At 30.7% G+C, this 18,176-nt stretch overlaps 2 protein-coding genes across 6 annotated transcripts in view; both read right to left on the reverse strand.

The window, feature by feature from the left end:
- On the reverse strand, positions 5,737-14,150 carry LOC109354243. 5 transcript variants are annotated; one of them, XM_019596606.1, is made up of 10 exons: positions 13,925-14,150; positions 12,575-13,258; positions 11,713-12,003; positions 11,335-11,593; positions 10,274-10,517; positions 9,930-10,136; positions 7,981-8,154; positions 6,742-6,930; positions 6,543-6,656; positions 5,737-6,183 (listed from the first exon to the last, which is right to left on the reverse strand). In XM_019596606.1, exons 2-10 carry the CDS (start codon positions 13,233-13,235, stop codon positions 5,899-5,901), a joined length of 2,424 nt encoding a protein of 807 aa, XP_019452151.1. In that variant the 5' UTR covers positions 13,236-13,258; positions 13,925-14,150; the 3' UTR covers positions 5,737-5,898. The 5 variants fall into 5 exon arrangements, 4 of the variants coding, with proteins under 4 accessions (XP_019452151.1, XP_019452149.1, XP_019452150.1 ...); XM_019596604.1 differs by having other exon boundaries at positions 12,575-13,286; XM_019596605.1 differs by lacking the exon at positions 13,925-14,150 and adding an exon at positions 13,518-13,912 and having other exon boundaries at positions 12,575-13,286.
- The window catches only part of LOC109354248 (casein kinase 1-like protein 10), a 27,705-nt gene continuing 17,706 nt past the window's right edge, over positions 8,178-18,176 (reverse strand). Inside the window, exon 16 of the transcript XR_002108529.1 lies at positions 8,178-8,189. The gene's annotated coding sequence lies outside the window, so the exon portion shown is untranslated. The remainder of the gene's footprint in view (positions 8,190-18,176) is intronic.

Raw genomic sequence — 18,176 nt, forward strand, 5'->3', positions numbered from 1 at the left:
TTGATAAAACAATATATGACTAACAATATATGGTTGAGAGTTTTTCAAACTTGAATGACTAACAACATCAAGACTAAAATGTTGAAATTGACATCTCAAACTAATATTTTCTTACTCATTAAAATCGATAACATATAATTGTTGGACAAAAATACATATATTATCAATATTAAATGAATTCTTAGAATATATATTATCAATAGACATATAATTTATTAACAAAGCGTTAGTCTAGTGGTGTAAGGCCCTAGGAGGAAACAATCATAAACTTCAAAAGAGATTAGTTACTTACCCAGAAGGTAAGAGATAATATTGATAGTAACAAAAAATACATACACAATCTCTTTCGTTATGTGTAAAATGGTTTCGAATTCAAATAAAATCATACTATTATAAACAACATTATCATTTACGTATGTAAAAGAATTAGATCAGTTATGTATAATTTTTAGAAGGACACACAAATTGGACTAAATTTATTTATCAAACTACAAATTAAAGAAATATGTGAGCTCGAATGAGTATCTTCATAAAAATATCGTTTGGGCTTAGGTAAATGGAGTGTATGTGTTTTTCCAAAAAAATGTATTACTCTATGTGTTACTTGTTATGATTGACTAAAAAATATTTTATAATTTAAAAGTTTAATAATTAATTATTTTTCAAGTAGCATATGAATTGACACATTTTGTAGGACAAAAAATACATTTAGGTATGTAAAAATTCAGGGGGCAGGAGCCCCCACCTGCCCCTATAATGATCCGCCGTAGGGCCTACAACTAACAACAAACACGTTATTTGTTTGTATCACATCTTCGCCCCAGATATTGTACAATTTCATGTGTCATAAGGTATGATTGGTTAGAAAATTACTTAATAATAAACTTTTAATTTAAATATATATTTTAGTCAATTACATCTTATAGTATATAGAGTGACACAAAATGTGGGACAAAAGATGTTATCATTTGTTGTAGCAGGGACACACTGGTACCACCACATTGTCCGCATGTCTCCTATGTTTCAATTTTTTTGAAACCCTATTATTTTTTCAAAGAAATTGATTTCCCATTCAAGACTTGATATATATCCAAATAAAATAATATAAAATTTGGTTGACTTAGACTCCCTTGTTTTGGTAAATAATCTGTTTGTTTGTCTATTAAATTGATAAATATTTTTTTATACCACAAATTGATAGATGGTTTTGAAAGTACTCTAATATGTTGGAAAATTACTTTAGCAAGGTGTATTATTTGGATAAATTAGCCTAGTGCTTCCTATCATATCATAGTAGCTGAGGACTAACACATCTGCCTCTGTTTTTTTTACCAGCTTAACTATAATGTTGAATCCATAAAGGATTAAGGATTTGATGCTAGTATTTAAAAATTTAGGAAATGAAAATTATTTATAATTTAACTTTTACATTATTTTAAACTTAACAATAAATCTATAAACAACTTAAAAGATTCATCCGCTTAGGTAAGTTGGGTTTCGAGATTCATTGATATCAGACAAATCTCACAACTCTATTCTGTATTTACATATGTACTGACAATTTATCTGGTCATCAAGGATGTCCTTATGTTTGTGGTGGAACAAAAAAGATTCAGTAATTTACATGAACAATTCATAGCAAATTCAATAATATACAAATAAAAAAAGATAATGCAATTGCAATTAAACAACATATATAATTCAACTTTAATAGATAACTCATAACTCAACAACAAACAACATTATGTGAATCTAAAATTTTCAGAAATACACATGAAATATAGTTGTGAATTATTAACTCAAGACACAAAATAAAAAGGAAGATAAATAATTAAACCCCTTAAAGCCCTAGAGCCTTAATGTGAGATCTATGTTTTGCAAGCCATGATACATGTTAACCCCATTACCAACCTCATTGTTGTTAATGGGTTTGTCTAGAAGATTAATATAAGGTCTGGTTCCATCTATTGGAGACACTTCCATTTGCATCTCTTGTTGAACTGGTGCAGCAAGTGGTCGTGCCATTGGAGCTACAATATTCCCATGAAAAGGTAACATATCTGGTTGAAATCTTGGTGGTTGAACTGGGTGTGAAGGAACCACCTGGTTAGCATAAAGAAGTGGTCTTGTTCTTTGTTGAGGCACAAGTGCATGATGTTGTTGTTGTTGTTGGTGTTGGTGTTGGGGTAATGGTTGTGAAACCCTTCTAGCATTAAGGTTTCTTATCTCTTGTAACAACATTGACCTATTGAAATTACGTCTAAGCATTCTGACTGCAGCACTTTCAGGAGCAACATGAGACTCAATGTGCCTAATGAAGGCAAGTGGGTCATTGAAAACATTGTTGCATACTCCACATGTGAAAATGCGGGTACCATGTTGGTCAAAGGTGACAGAATAATTGTTGAAGTTGTTAATATTGTTGTTGGCCATGGTGTTTTAAGTTAAATGGAGTTGAGAGAAAACAAGGTGGTGGTGAACATTAGGCATGAGAAATAGGAGGATTTTATAGTGGTTTGTACATTTACTAGTAATTTTTAATTTAAGAAAAATATCATTAATATATGTAGTATTCAAATTATGTATGAATGATAGATACATGATTAATTAAATTATAATTTAATATATATGTATATATATATATTAACTGATGATTAAATTAAAATTTAGTATATTATTATCATTCATGTATATGAATTTTATTTAGAAATCAATGATAATTAACATATGTATCTACGATAAATGTACATTAACATTGTAAAAATTCTTAATGAAAAAACTTTTCTTTATATATATACTAGTGTGCAACAAACACTGTCGAGTACCTATCGGCCACATTCTTATTTTAAAGTACTAAGTAATTAATTTTTATATATTTTATTTTGTAAAATTAAAATATGTTTTTTGTCTTTATTAGAATATGCAACTTATAATTAATGTGTTTGAGATGTTTATATAGGAATAAAAAATTGAATGACAAAATATGTATATATAAATTATATCATGGTGATAATTACACCATGTTTTGACTTTATACTATGTCGACCCACATTTTTATTTTATGATATTAGGTATTAAATTTGTATTTTTTATTTTAGAGAATTAGAATGTTTTTTATTGGACATACTTCATGTTATAATTTTTGTATTTATTATAATATCCAACTTAAAGTAAGATGTATTAATTATAGTTATCTATGATTACATGATTTTACTTTAGAAATAAAAAATATTAAGGGTAAAATAAAAAATAGAATCATTGTAGTAGTTATTTCAAGTTTTGGCTTTATATATAGTATAAATATAAATATAGAAATATAGATATATCATTTTTATTATATATAGATAAAATATATGAATTTAAATAAAAAATTGCCAATTAATTATAAAACATTAAAGTGAACATTTGTAATTGATCATATTAATTGATCACATTTGTAATTGATCATATATTTACTAATCTCTTTTGAAATGTATAGGTTAGTGATGTCAATTTTATTTTTATTAACAATTTCTAAATATATGACAAGTATTAAACTTCTATATCATATTTAAGAAATTCAATCATCTATCAACTAAGTCGAATATTTTTTGGTGTATAACCGATTATATTTTCTTTAGCATAGTTGATAATATAATTGATTGCATTGTATTAAAATCAACATGCATTAGGAATGATTGTAATAAGTATTTGGACCTTTGTAGCTTTTATTTATTAGTATCTAATATTATAATAGGAAAATGATAATTAGTATTTTAATTACTTTTGAAAAGCTAACAATTTTAATAATTTTTCCTATCAATCATTTAAATGTCATTACGGCTAAAAGGAAAATATTAAATAAAATACTTCAAATTCAGTCAACTTAATAATTATTTAAATTAATTAGCATTAGTAATTAGAAATATTTCTCTTAAAAAGAAAAAAAAAAGGAATTCAATGCAAAACCTGAGTAATGAAATTTGGTAAATACATCAATTAGTTGATGAAATTATAGTAATTATTAGATGCTTGTAAAAAAAAATATAGGTCCTAAACTTATATTAATTAGAAATATTGGTCTAAAAAGTAAAATAATTAAATAGAAACATAAGTAATTATTTTTGGAAATTTATATCAATTGATTGAAAATTTATAGTAATTATTAGAATTATTATTTGAAGATGTGCCTATTAGAAACAACCAGTAAAATACTAATTGGCATGAAAATAATAATTTACAAAGACATGAAAGTCTTTACTATAATTATTTTAAAATCACTAAATACATAGAATTGTCATTTTATATATGGTATTTACTTTATTTGTGTGTATTATAAAAAATGACTCTTGAAACCATTCATTGTATTTTCAAATAAGAAGAAAAGGCTTGACCGTAGATAAATAATTTCGTTAATAAAAAAATATTTACTCAGAGGCCAAAATGGAAAGTAAAATAGATTTTGGTAAAGTAGGAAAAAAATATTAAACTTTAAATGAAAATAAACACTTTATACATAAAAAATTCGAAAAACTTTGCTTTGCAATCAATACTTACTATCTTTTTGTTTTCTTAACAAGTATCATATGGTAATAAATCATTTGTTCAAAAAAGGATAAAGCAGTTCAAAAATATATATAAGGAAATTGGGAATTGTTAAAAGGCTGTCTATTTAAGAAAAACTACACAAAAAAGTTTAACACGACAATTCAATAAATTAGCCAAATTACAATTTCAAGTTTGGAAACATGCTTTTATTATCAAATTTCATAGATTTTTTAATTGGGAAAATTTCATTCCATTAATATTTTTAGATTTTTATTACTTATTTTGAATTGTTGTTAATATTTTTTGATATTTTATTTAATTTTATATGTTTAAGATATTTGAGACAATACTTTCTTTTAAAAAATTCCACACAGCTAAAGTTTGACCATAATTATTGGCTGTTATCATTAGATTTAGATAAAATCATTTACTAAGATTTAAAAAAATATATTATAAAATTATAAAGTTCATTTCTTATATAACTTATCGAGCCCTTTATTTTTATTTTTATTTTTTTGGCAACTTTACCCTTTTCATCAATTTAAAGACCTCCAATTGACCATCTTTGTGTCATTGAATGAAATCAAGAAAAAAATTCATAACTTTATCCTTCAACTTTATTTAAGTCATTAAAAGACAGTCAAAATTACAAATCTTCAAATTGCCAATGAGCGATTATAAAATTTAAATGACCAAAAATCTAAGGTTTGAATCCCAAAAATGTATTTATCTTAAATATTTGATAAAAAGAACTTCATCATCCATGATAATAATCCTATTTAGTTCAAACATGATTTCTTCAACAAAGATACCCCTACTCTTGGAATTCTTTGTCAAACTGAAAATGTTTGGTCACTCTGCTAATTATACCACAATCCATTTGTTGACAAATTACTAATACTTTAGTTACCATATGAAAGAGGATCATCAAGAATGTTACCTTCACAAATAGTTTGAACTGAATTGGTTATAAAAGTTGTTGTCCAAAGAGAACAATGTTCACTGTGAAGAAATGCATGGAAAAAGAGAAGTAGAAGCCACAAAACTCTGAAGAAACAATGGTGATCTCCTTTCAATTGCTGAATCCAGTATGCATGCAAACATAACTTGCACCTCAAGAAACTGCACTAACCACAAAGAAGATAATAGTGTCTTGGTATGTTTTTCAAGTTCACTTGGATACTACTTCTATCATAGTAGAATGTCTTCAAAGAAAACATCTATACAAATTAATGGAATTTGAGCTCCATGAGAATGTAAAGTAAGATTGTTGAAGGCCAAAATTTGAAGGAGAGTGAAAACAAAGACTGAATATATTATGAGAATTGATACATATACACAAGTAAAGAAAACAGTAGTAGAAGTATGTCATCATTCAGTACTCCTCCATACTTTTCGCAGAAGCTCATATCGAATAACCTTACGGGCCCCCTTTGCTACTGAAAGTTTTTTCTTAGATGAAGGTGAAGACTCATCCATGCCGATAACAGAAAGTGGTGAATCCAATTCATCGAGTTCATCATCACTGGTATATAATTTCCGAGTTCCCACTTCTTGTCGCATGCTCACAACTAAAGAAGCTAGAGGTGGTGTGTAGAATGTGGAACCGGCAGTGCATGGAATGCTTGTGATAGACCCTTCATCATCCTGAATATCCTAAAATCAAAAGAATTCCACCCAAAATGCATAAATTACTTTCTTATATTTTCACTGCTCTATCGAAAGGGAAAGAAAGGGCTATAACAGTATTTAGTAGACACAGAATGCAGGCATTGCAATAATATAAAGGAAGTTCAAGCATGAATAAAAGAGAAACGCAAACAACACACTCTTCGCAATAGTCTCTTTAATACTACTTTATTATTAGGCGAATTTCATGCAGGACTCGCTAAATCATGTGAGATTCACTCTCTATTTGTTGGTCCTACGTGAACTCCGTGCAATGATGAAGAGTGTGTGGAGTTGATTGATGAAAAGAGTATGTTGCTAAATATTTCTGCTTAAAATCAACCAACCTCATCATTCAAGGCTTCAATAACAGCAACTGGAACAGGCCCTGGGGAGAACTCATCTGGGACAAAATTGTTGACAACCTGTTTTATCAATGATACACCAAATCTAGGGCATACCTAGAGAAATTTTACATTATAAGAATTCAGAAACAATTTCCCTAAAATAAAGTACACAGCTCAACAATAGGAAGTTTGGCAGAACCTCTTTTCTCATAGATTCATCTGCAAGCATTTCAAAAGGAAGCATCATTAGATCACTTAATGCACGAAGGAGTTGGAAAGGCTTGACGGCTGATTCACAATTTGGTTTTTCATTTTGATTGCTATGTTCATGAGAGTCACTACCAACAGTGCCAAATAAATCTGAAAGCCATCTTGTCCAGTTACTAATCTGAGTACAGAGAGTAAAAGGTTAAGCAAGAGGACAAAAATCGCAAATCCATATTGGAATTACAACCAAATTTTATCTCAGGAAGTGTGGTTGATTACATGGATCAATCAATGCCATTAAGTTCGATTAAAAATGATTTTTTACTAAAACCATTTAGAGGAAGGTCTTTCTTAATGGATCAATCAATGCCATTAGGTTCAACCCTTTTCAATTGACTAACTGTCAAATGGATTTTAAGTCAGACTTAAAACTATTTAGAGGAAGCCTCTACTACTTATCTTCTCACACAATCAAATCGCCCTATGTGAGTTTCCATCATCTTCTCCATAATTGATAAAACTATAACTTGTGCAAGATAATTTCATTCCTAATCTATTTTTTCTTGTATATCCAGTAATCCATCTCAGCATGCTCATCTCTGCTGCATTTATTTTCGCTCTTGCTTGCACTTCATTGCCCAACATTCACTACGAAAGAGCATTGCTGGTTTTATAACTAACAAATTTTATTAATTCTGTCCATCATACAACAAATTTAGAAGGGAAATTAAGGAGCATGTCTAGGGCTTTAGGCAAATCTTGAGGAGAAAAAAAACCTTCTTAACTAAACTAATGTTACCTATGAATGAATCAAAATTCAAGCACTTAAAATTAAATGCCATTCAAAATCTAGATGAAGTTAAGAAATCAAAAATCATACTCCCAAGTCATCAAAGTTGTTTTTGATGGTAATTGCTATAAAATATTTCTGACCTTGAAATTTTTAAAAAAATTTATCTACTACTACCCAACTCCTGTGACTAATAATTAGTATGTATGTTTTCACAATAATTCTACCACCATCACAAGACACTTCATCCATTTGATCATCTAGCGAACTTTCTCAAAGATATACTAGTGCATATTGCAGTCGGTACAGAGGATGCAAGCTATGCAGTGAAAAATATACAAAAAAATATTAGGGATGAAGGACCCAGGTCAGAATATTATGACCAATCTTGTTTTTTATAAAAATAAGAAACAAGGCATAGAACAAAAATTCATCACTCACAGCATTCTTCAGCTGTACACCAGCCCCAAAGCCTGATTTTCCAGCTGGAATAGGAAGAACCTTAGAATCACTAATGGGGTCAGATATAGGATCCGTGGGCATCTCTTCATCCGATTCACGAAGAATTGCATTGAACATTGCAATATCTAGTCTATTTACCAATTGCTCCATCACCTACAACCATACGAAAAAGTCCTATTTCCATCAGCCTGCATTTAGTTTTTTGAAGATAGGAACAAAATAACCTATTATCATTAAGAGAAAAAAAAAGAACATGTACATCATCTTTCCAACTTGGAACTTTTCATGAATAAACCAATGATATAACCAATTCCAAACACGCACAAACTATCGAATGGAAATCTTCTGTACCTACTCCTCCATATCACTTCCTTTGCCACCAATGAGAAACAACCATCTCGTTAAAAATTGTCATGCAACACCCAAAGCCACTTAAACCCATAGAATCAACAAATAAATTGGTTGTTTCTCATTGTTGGCAAAGGGAGTGGTACAGCAGATTTCAGTTCGAAACTATCAACCAGAAGTAATTAATAAAATGATGGAAAAAGCCTATGTTTCCCTCAACTGTCAAGAATCAACTCAACCCAAAAGCAGGTCCAAATTTTGGTTTTTATCCTAAAAAGTGGGGGAGCCTCATTCAGAACCCTTTGGGAAGTATCGAGTCTCGACAAATCAAACCTTATGTTCAAATTCAGTTTATATGAAGAATAGACAGACACAGTAAAGATTGAAGTCATGACCACAGGGTCAAAGAGGCTCCATGCTATGTCTAGAACCAAACCAATCCAGAAGGCAGAAGTTTATGACATCAAGTTCCAAAAACACAAAAAGATGCTAGTGCAGTCTATAAAGGTGTACATAACCATCTGTCTATATAATAATGTACCAATATTCAACTATAAAAGAAGCAACCAGGATACTATCCAACACAAAGAACTAGCAATGGACAGAAATGAGAAAGCTCATTTGCATATGTTGTAGGTCAAAATAAAAGAGATGAATAGAATTAACTTAGTCTCAGGTTTGTAGTAGCTCGGTTCTAAAAATTGCATCGATGTTATAAAAACAAAAACAGCATTGAACTTAATATATTACCACCTTCACAAAACAATGACAGAAATTTTGTTAGTATTTTCTCCAACCTATTACCTTTGTATGTTCTTACTTAAGCACAACATTTCCACCTTACTGCTTATATCACCTTTAGCTTTAAACTTATGCATAAGGGTATTTCACAAGCACATCAAAGCACCTTTCTTCCTAATTTAGAGAATAGAGATATTAAAGGATTTTAGCCGACCCCATCTAGTGGGATAAAGGCTTGGTTGTTGTTGTAAAGATATTAAAGGATTTTGATAGGATAAGACCTTCCATTAAGCATGTATATGCAAGAAAGAATAAGAAAACCACTTAGTCCACATGGCTATCACTAACTCTAGCACACGTGGCTATTTTGGTAAAACTGTTAGGAAGTTAGTTACTAAAGAGAAAGGATATAAAGAGAAAAGGGTTTGGCTTGTAAGGGTAGTAATTAATTTCCTAAGAAAGTAAGAATAACTGATTTGAAGCAAATCAGTTACCAAACTCAGAATTCTTCTTCATTCTTGTAATTCTTTTTCAATTCGCAATTATTCTACAGATTCAAGATCACATTGATCTTGAATCCCTACACTTCAATCTACGATTCTTCTAATTCTGTTCTTAGAGATTACCAGTTGTAACAGATTTTGTATTTAAAATAAATACCCTCTAACCACAAATTCAAACATTTCAAGATTAGATTTAAACATTGGACTGGCGAGGACACCAAAGTAAAAGTTTTGCCATGTTATATAACTAACATGCATCTAGACCCATATACATGTATAAAAGTAGAATATAGTGGCAACACATTGCATCACTAAAATCAAAGCTAAACATTGTACCAAAATAGCTATCACAGGCAAGCAGCCACACTCATGCCCACCAGCTTGAAGAGGACAAAGCCTTTCACCAGCATCCTTGAACGCTCTTTTCCACAAATCAACAGAAAAGTTTACTTGATCTTGATCACCTAAACCATATCTCTTCCCATTTATTTTCCTTGATCTAGAGCTCTTAGCAGCTGCAGACTGCATATATGGTGTCAAGGTCTGGGGACAACAAACACCAAAGCGTATCAGCAAAATTACAAGCACTTTCAGTTTCAAATCTATGTTTTCTGAAAGGTGGTACAGATGCAGAAGTATCAGAAGAAAAATGAGAAGAAAATCAATGGTTATGATTCAACCTGCCACCACACAGACTCAACAATTCGAGAGAACATCCATGCTTCGACCTTTTCCAATGCAACTACAAATGTTTCTGGATCCTCCCAACTATGAAATTTGTCTTTTGTCTTTTCCTTTTCATGACAAGGGGGGTCATTTCCATCACAGTCCCTATTGATGCATGGACCATTGTGAAATGTCTCTTCAATTCCTTTGCTCACAATTGCTCTCATCAATATTAAATTTGAGAACCAAAATGTCAATCTATTCAAGGTTAAAAAAAGTAAACTTAGAATAAATACAAATGCACATGCACAATAAAACTTATGCAGACAACTTCTGAAAGTGATGTTAAATCAACCAACTTTTAATAGATATGTCAACAACCAAGCTTTACCTTATTAGTTGAGGTTGGCTACATTAACAAACAATGCGATTGGGCTCTATCAAAAGTCAATTTTTAACGACGAATTAAGCTTTCAACAATCGGATTAAGCTTTTAGGAGAGATGGTTTGTGACATGTCATTAGAACATCCTAGCCATCTCCTTTCTTTTAGGTGGGTTTGTGCATTGTCAATGCTTCAAACCGAAAGGGCTCGTATGTGAAGGGGCATGTTAAATATATAAAACCATTTATATAATTTCACCAAACAGCTTAAGCTTTTGGAAAAGATGATTCATGAAAGTTTACTTCCTCTACCTATTTTAAGTAGTCCTTTTCATCCACTTTTCTCAGGAGAGTCTCTATTGGGATCTACTCACAAGACTTAACCACCTTAAGTGAGGCAACATCGTCTTCTCCTCAATAGGAGTTTTTCCAACTTTGTCTCGAAAACAAAATTCCTAATCTCATGTTTTTTATATGGCTTAACTTCAATTGATAAGAAAACAAAATTCTATAGCAGTTTTCACAGATAAAGAATATATACTCCATGTCAGAACATAAAGTTAGTAAACTTGTTTTGACCTTCTATCAAACCTTGTTTCAGTTTAGATCCATAAGGACAAAATCATCAGTTAAATGCTCCTGAATTTATCATTTCGACATACTTAAGAAAGTTGTGATCAAGTTTTATATACCTTGGAACATCATTTCCACATGCTTTAGAAACCAAAACAAATCCTGAGACAGCACTTTTCGCTGCACTAGCAATCGTAGCAGGGGAGCCAACTCTACAAGTATGGAAATAGAATCTAGAAAGGCGCCGAGCGGGTGCGTGGACCTTGTTTGATGAGCTACCATGCTCAGCAATAACTGAGTACAGTGAAACTTCAAGAGCAGCAGCTTCCCGCAGCTCTTCGTGAAGCATTTCCACTTCTTGATTAATGCTATCCTTGCCTATAAAAAAAAGATTAATGCTATCCTCTTGAGTCACTTAAGATTGGGAAGATTTTTCGAAGTTTGGTTGCGTACTTGATGAAATATATGAAAATAAGATTTGGCGTTAACCATATCACCTTCAGTGATATTTTTCCCCAAGAATTGTTGAATGCTTTTAGGAATTTTAAAACTTGCATCAGCTACCTTGAAACCTTTATCAGAAACTCTAGGAAAAGAAGGTCGGTCACTTGCTGCATTTCCCATATCTGAGGACAGACCCATGGATGAAGAGGGAGATTTGATGCCATTGAACTTTGTGGATGCTGCACCATACATGCTTCCCAGTAAGCTAGAAGTGGTGTGTTCCAAGCGTGTAACCAATTCTCCATTAGATCCCTTTCTTCCCCCTTTACTGATTTTGGCTTTGTCTGAAATCAAATGGCAACATGCTATAACATGGCAGAACTCGACAATTGCATTTCTGTATAAAATATTATTGTGCTAGAGATCAGATAATCAATAGAAAATATGCATGTTCTGCAATGCTCTAGTTCCTTCTCAATATATTTAATTACCATTTTAAAAGGATTACATGTCAACACAGTTTGAGTTCAAAATTTTGATAATTTTATGGCAGAGCTAAATTGATAATTACAAACCAACCTTACAGGTAATTGATGAAAAAGATTTCAATGAGCAAATTTTTTGGGATAAGGTCATATAAATACTTGATATAACAGGAGTACAGTACCAATAGAACATGGAGCATCATACAACTAAACACCACAAGCATGTTGATGTATATCATTGAAACAGGGTGACAACAAGAGTTTGAAGTCAATTATTGCCAAATCATAATAAAGCAATGCACATTGAATGTAGAAAGTAACCCCTTCATCAAGGAGAATAGGGGCAATGATTTAGAATTTTAGATTTATTTAAATCCAACACAAATAGAAGATAAATAACTTTAGTAGTTTTCACTCTGAGGGGACAAACCTCCAGTAGTCTCTGGAGAAGATCTGATAGAATAAGAGGTATTTGAAGGAACATCATCATTATTATCATCATCAGTAAAAGACACAATTTCAAGATCATCATCATCATTTACTGATTGCGATACGGATTCACTTTCTTCCTTGTATAGTGACAATTCTTTCGACATGGTGCTGTTTGGTGATGAGCTAGAACACTCTGTATCAACTGGCTGAATACTAATATAAAGATACGGTTGTGTTGAATTCTTGAAACTCTTCTTGCAGTTCAACTGAGTCATTATAGCTTTGATTTCCTTAAGAGTTCCAAAATCTGCAAGGTTTATTGTGACTGATCCTAAGAGTTGACTTTTCGCTGCCTTGTCATACAAGTTAAAATCTAAGTAATTCTTCTGAAAATTTTCAAGGTGTTTGCTTTTCTTTGATGCTTCTCTCCACAATAGTACTGATAATCTGAAAGATTCATTGAATTGGATACTTCCATTTCCAGCGCTAGAAGCCAGAGACCCAGAATTCTGATCATCGTTTTCCCATTGTAGTAGTACAGATTGAACAGATCTCAGTGATTGCGAAGGCAGCCATGGCTTGATCTCCTGAACATGGATGATGAAGTGAACTTGAGTTGAAACACTTTTTCTACTCTTTGATCTTATTCCCAAAAGCATATTCACACCCAAAAAAAACAGTGCTATTCTTGGTGGGTATGATGGCTCACTCTAAATGATAAAACACAAACACACAACAAAAATTAGATATAGATAAATATAAGCATCAAATTCAAAACATTTCAGAAACATACTTAACTGATAAACATAGTACCAAAAGAACTAATTCTAGAAATGCAGATCTTGTTTTAGTAAGTTACATTACCAAAAGTGTTGAAAAACAGCCACCTATGATTTCAAGAGGAATATGATTCTATGAGAACATGGAAAAAATTTCCTTACTAATATTAGAAAGACACCAAATCAAAAGAAAAGTTATCAAGTCAATGCACAGTGTATTATTGCAGATATATTCCTAAACACCTCAAACAAGAAAGCGAACACAGAATGTGCCTCATTATTCTTCTTTTTATAATTATAAATGAAAATTCAGAATTGAATATAAACAAAATAATTATAGTTTAGGGAGAAAGACAATCACAAAAGCTACCAGCTGAAATGATGTAAGAAAGAAGAAACAGCATATAGAGTTTCACATCCAGATTCTACATGCAGCTAAATTCTGATGCATGCGATGTGGTACCCAAAAAAAGCAAAATCAATCACTTCAAACTTAACAAAACTATTTAGCTATAGCAAAACGTGAAAACAACTAATACAAAAATAAACAATAATAATGCAATTCAAACCTATAATGGAAAAGAGAAAAGGAATGTAACTTGGAGAAGAATGAGATAACGAAAAAAGAAGAACAAATAATGGGGTGGGATGGACAAAACTGATAAATGAAGGAACCCAAATACCCAATTGAGAAAAGAATGGGAATTGGTGTGTGATAAGGAATATAGAAGATGATTATGATGATGATGATGAAGAAAGTGATAGTGAATGATTTGAACGTGTTTGGAACAATGTGGTTGAAAAGGTAGAAACCTGAGAAAGAAAGAAGACAAAGGAGTGTCAACTATGCTGAGAAGTTCTAAAGTTGATTCAAATTTGTGGTAAACTTGTCATGGATTAAAAAATACATTTAAATTAAAAATATAATTAGTAATTATTTTTTTGATCTATCACGATTTATAACACATGGAATATACATATTATTGAATAGAAGATGTGCTCCCATGCCCCCACACTAAACTTCATTCATGATTTATTAAGGACGAAATAGTAATTCTAAGCTTGTGTACAACTCATATGTTTCTAGATAGTAACTAGGGTAGGTAATGATGTGCTCCCACATCTCTTAAAAGAGTTGTTAGGTTCCTAATTTTGTATAAGGCACTTCATATTTTTTAAGTGTTATTTGCTTATTATTTTTTCTTATTTACTCTTTCTTCATCAATAAGAAATAATAAATTTATTGTTGTTATTAATATATAATTTAGTTAAAAATACTTTATAATAAAAACTAAAGAGAATAATAATATCAATGATTGACTTAATGTTAATTTGTTTGATGTGGTTAAATGGTTCAAAAAAATATAATGGTATGAACTATATTATTTATGAGATTTACAAGAAACCATAGACTTCTATTGTATTGTTTTCATATTACTAAAACTATTCTATCCTTCTATAGGTAAGAAATTAATCTTTTCTGGAGTGTGTAGTTGTCTTTCCCAACAAATGTAGCCTCAAGAATTGAACTCTTGATCTTTTGATCTTTCTAATAATTTGACGAAGTCTTGTACCAGTAGACCAACGTCTTGTTGATTATTAAATACTTCTATTGACATTTAGTGTATTTATAAAATTTATATGAAATAAGAAAGAGAGAAAATTATACACAATGTAGGAGTTTATACATTCTTAATTCATCACTCGTCATTGACTCTAAAAAATATAAATGAATCATGGATGATATACTCATTATATATAAGTCTTTATATTAACCATGCATATATATTACACTTAATAAGAAATTTGTGAATTAGATGCCTGAAAAATTAAATAATTTAAATTTGAAATTATATTTCGGTGAACATGTGATATTGTCAATATCATCACCATATCATAATTTTGCACTCTAAATATTGTGATAATATTATCACTATCATCACTATCATCACCATATCATAATCATGTGATATTGTTACTACTATCACCATATCATGATTTAAATTTCAAAATATAATTTCCGGAACTCTAACCTCCATCCCAAAAAAATCGATAAAAATTCATTGTTTTACACTTTCACTCTTTAGAGTAAAAATTACGAGTAAAGACTTTTGATGCAAATAAATATATTTAAATGCTTGGAGTAAATAAACACCAAACCACCTAAAAAAAGCAATGATATCTCATCCACATCATACAACACATACCTTGTGAAAGTCTTTCACCTTTATAGATTCTCATCTTTAGTTAAAATACCACCACCAAAATATATAATTTGAACATGGTTCTCGAGAATCAGTTCAATTGATTGAATTATCAGAAATGTGAGTGTCCATATTGAAGCTTCTGAAAGTATACTCTCTTCCTTCAAAAATTGTCTATAAAAGAAATATATTTTGAACATCACATTCAACAAGTGCTTGTTGTTTACATAGGAGGTATTTATAACATGGTCCTCACACAACAAACAACAAAAACAAAGGAGTAGTAGTTATAAACATTTTAGCGACAGGTTTGTTTAACCGAAAAGTCGGTGTACCATCTTCATACTCGTATGGTGTGACAATTATACACTCATGCAATTAAATCAGTTAAAACTAGTTTGCGCATAAAAAATTAATATTTTATAAAATGACAAATTAAAGATTCAAACTTTGAATCCAATAATTGTTTGCAAATAATAATATATATTTCTAAATTTATTATAAATATCTAATTTAACCGATATATAGTTTAATAGGTAAATCATGTACAGTACTATATCAATACTTCGACTGATATAATAAGAGGGATTAAAAGAAGGTATTTGCAACATGATCCTCACACAACAAAACACAAAACAAAAGGACGATAAAAATAATACACTAAAGACTCATTTGGTCCTTCAAAATTTCAGCTTACCAATTTTATCCTTAGAAATTTAGAAAACCAAAAATAGTCTCTAAATATATCAAATACAAGTTAAAGTTAAAATAGTCATTTCAAGGTGTTAGCTCACATTCAGCATGTTTGAGAACTAGTTTTGATTTTTAAACTTAATTGGTACTCATAATGTTTTTAGGGAATAAGGTGGATATTCACACAAAATAATAACTAATTAAAATCAGATATACACAAATTTAGACTATACCTGGTTCACAAAATTGGAAGACTATTTGTAGGTCCAAATTGATAAGTCTGACCTATCCATTTTAAGAGCCTATCTCACCATAGTCAAGTATTTGATTGTCGATAAGGAATGATGTTTAGATCTTGAAGCATTATTATGAATGAAGACTGAAAAATGCATTGTTATGTTCCATGGAAACAAGTGAGGAAAAGTTTTTCCATGAATGACTAAAGTGCCCACTCTCCACAAAAATAAGGTTCATAAAGGTTTGCATGAAATCCTAGCAACTTCAAGTAAAATGTACCTTTAAATATTTCTATAATCATTAATATATAGTGAAAAGGAACTAAAAAATGGAGCATCACAAGGGTTCCAAACTCTTTAATTAATCAATGGATCAATATGATATGCAATAATAACACAATGACTTCATTATCAGCTAAAACATACACAGAAAATCTATTACTTAGATACAAAAATAAAGAAAATAAAAAATGTTACATATAAGAAAAAAATGAAGAGATGTTGAGTCGGAAATTGCAAAATTAATAATGGAAAGAACATCCAATTTCTAGAAATTAAAATTAAAAGATTACCGTTGGTTGGAGACGAATGGCCGTCGGAGATCGAAGATGTAGAACCTAATCATGATGGTGTCAAAGTACGATGATTTGAATCAGATCAATTCTTTTTTGAATCTTTATCCGTGCAATCCCCTCGATACCAGAAGATATTTTTATATTTTTTTCTATATAATTCGTGATCCAATCTCGTAGATGTAGGAAACATTCACCATTAGACTATACATATTTCCCTTATTCAAAAACTCTAATCTCCATATCCCCAATTCAGAACCCCATTCCCAAAACCAATCCATATATGTATCAAATATGCATTTAATACCAAATCAAATATGCTCTAAACGTCTAGAAAATATTCGATTTCTAAACCACCCAACAAATTTTCAAATCGATTTTATTACATCTTTGAATTCACGGTGGTTGGGGTTAAAAAGTATGATAAATGAGACTTGGGGTTTTGAATCGAGTTGGAGGTTTGAAGTTTGGGGTTTGGTTTCACAAATGCAAAGGCAAAGCTTGTGAAAGTAAGTGTGAAGAGAAAAAAGATTTCAAGAATCGAGTCTAGTTTGTGTTTGTGAAAAAGTCGAAAATGAAAAGCTTTATAGCGACCAAATTAAAACAAGTGTGAAAAGTGAAGGCGTGAGGAACCCCATAGGGATATTAGATATTTTAGTGAACCAATTGTATTGGCTAGTAAATTCACCATCTATTTGTTTTTTTTTTTGTCATTGTTCATAAAATCACAATTTAAAACTCTGATTACTCCTACTAATAAAAAAGTATTATTAATTTTGGTTTTCTTTCCACAATTTCTAATAAATTAGTTGATATATTTTAATCCAATGGGAATTAATTTCTTAATCAATAGTATTTTTGTATATTTCCACAACTTACCATGAATGATATGTTGGAATAACTTCCTTCTCCATCCGAAATCCATAGAGTGAATGCGGAAGTCCTTATGACCATGGCTTTGTTCCCACAACCTAATGTGTATGCCCATACATACACCCGAATGGAACATCCATGGTCTAGACCGAAGAAACCCCAAATGAGTTCATGGTGAAGATGAAGAACATACCTTGTTGAGCCATTTCCGGAATCTCGAAGGTATGAGGGTGCGATGATCTT

The sequence above is a fragment of the Lupinus angustifolius genome, chromosome LG08, assembly GCF_001865875.1.
Source record: "Lupinus angustifolius cultivar Tanjil chromosome LG08, LupAngTanjil_v1.0, whole genome shotgun sequence".
Lineage (NCBI taxonomy): Eukaryota > Viridiplantae > Streptophyta > Magnoliopsida > Fabales > Fabaceae > Lupinus > Lupinus angustifolius.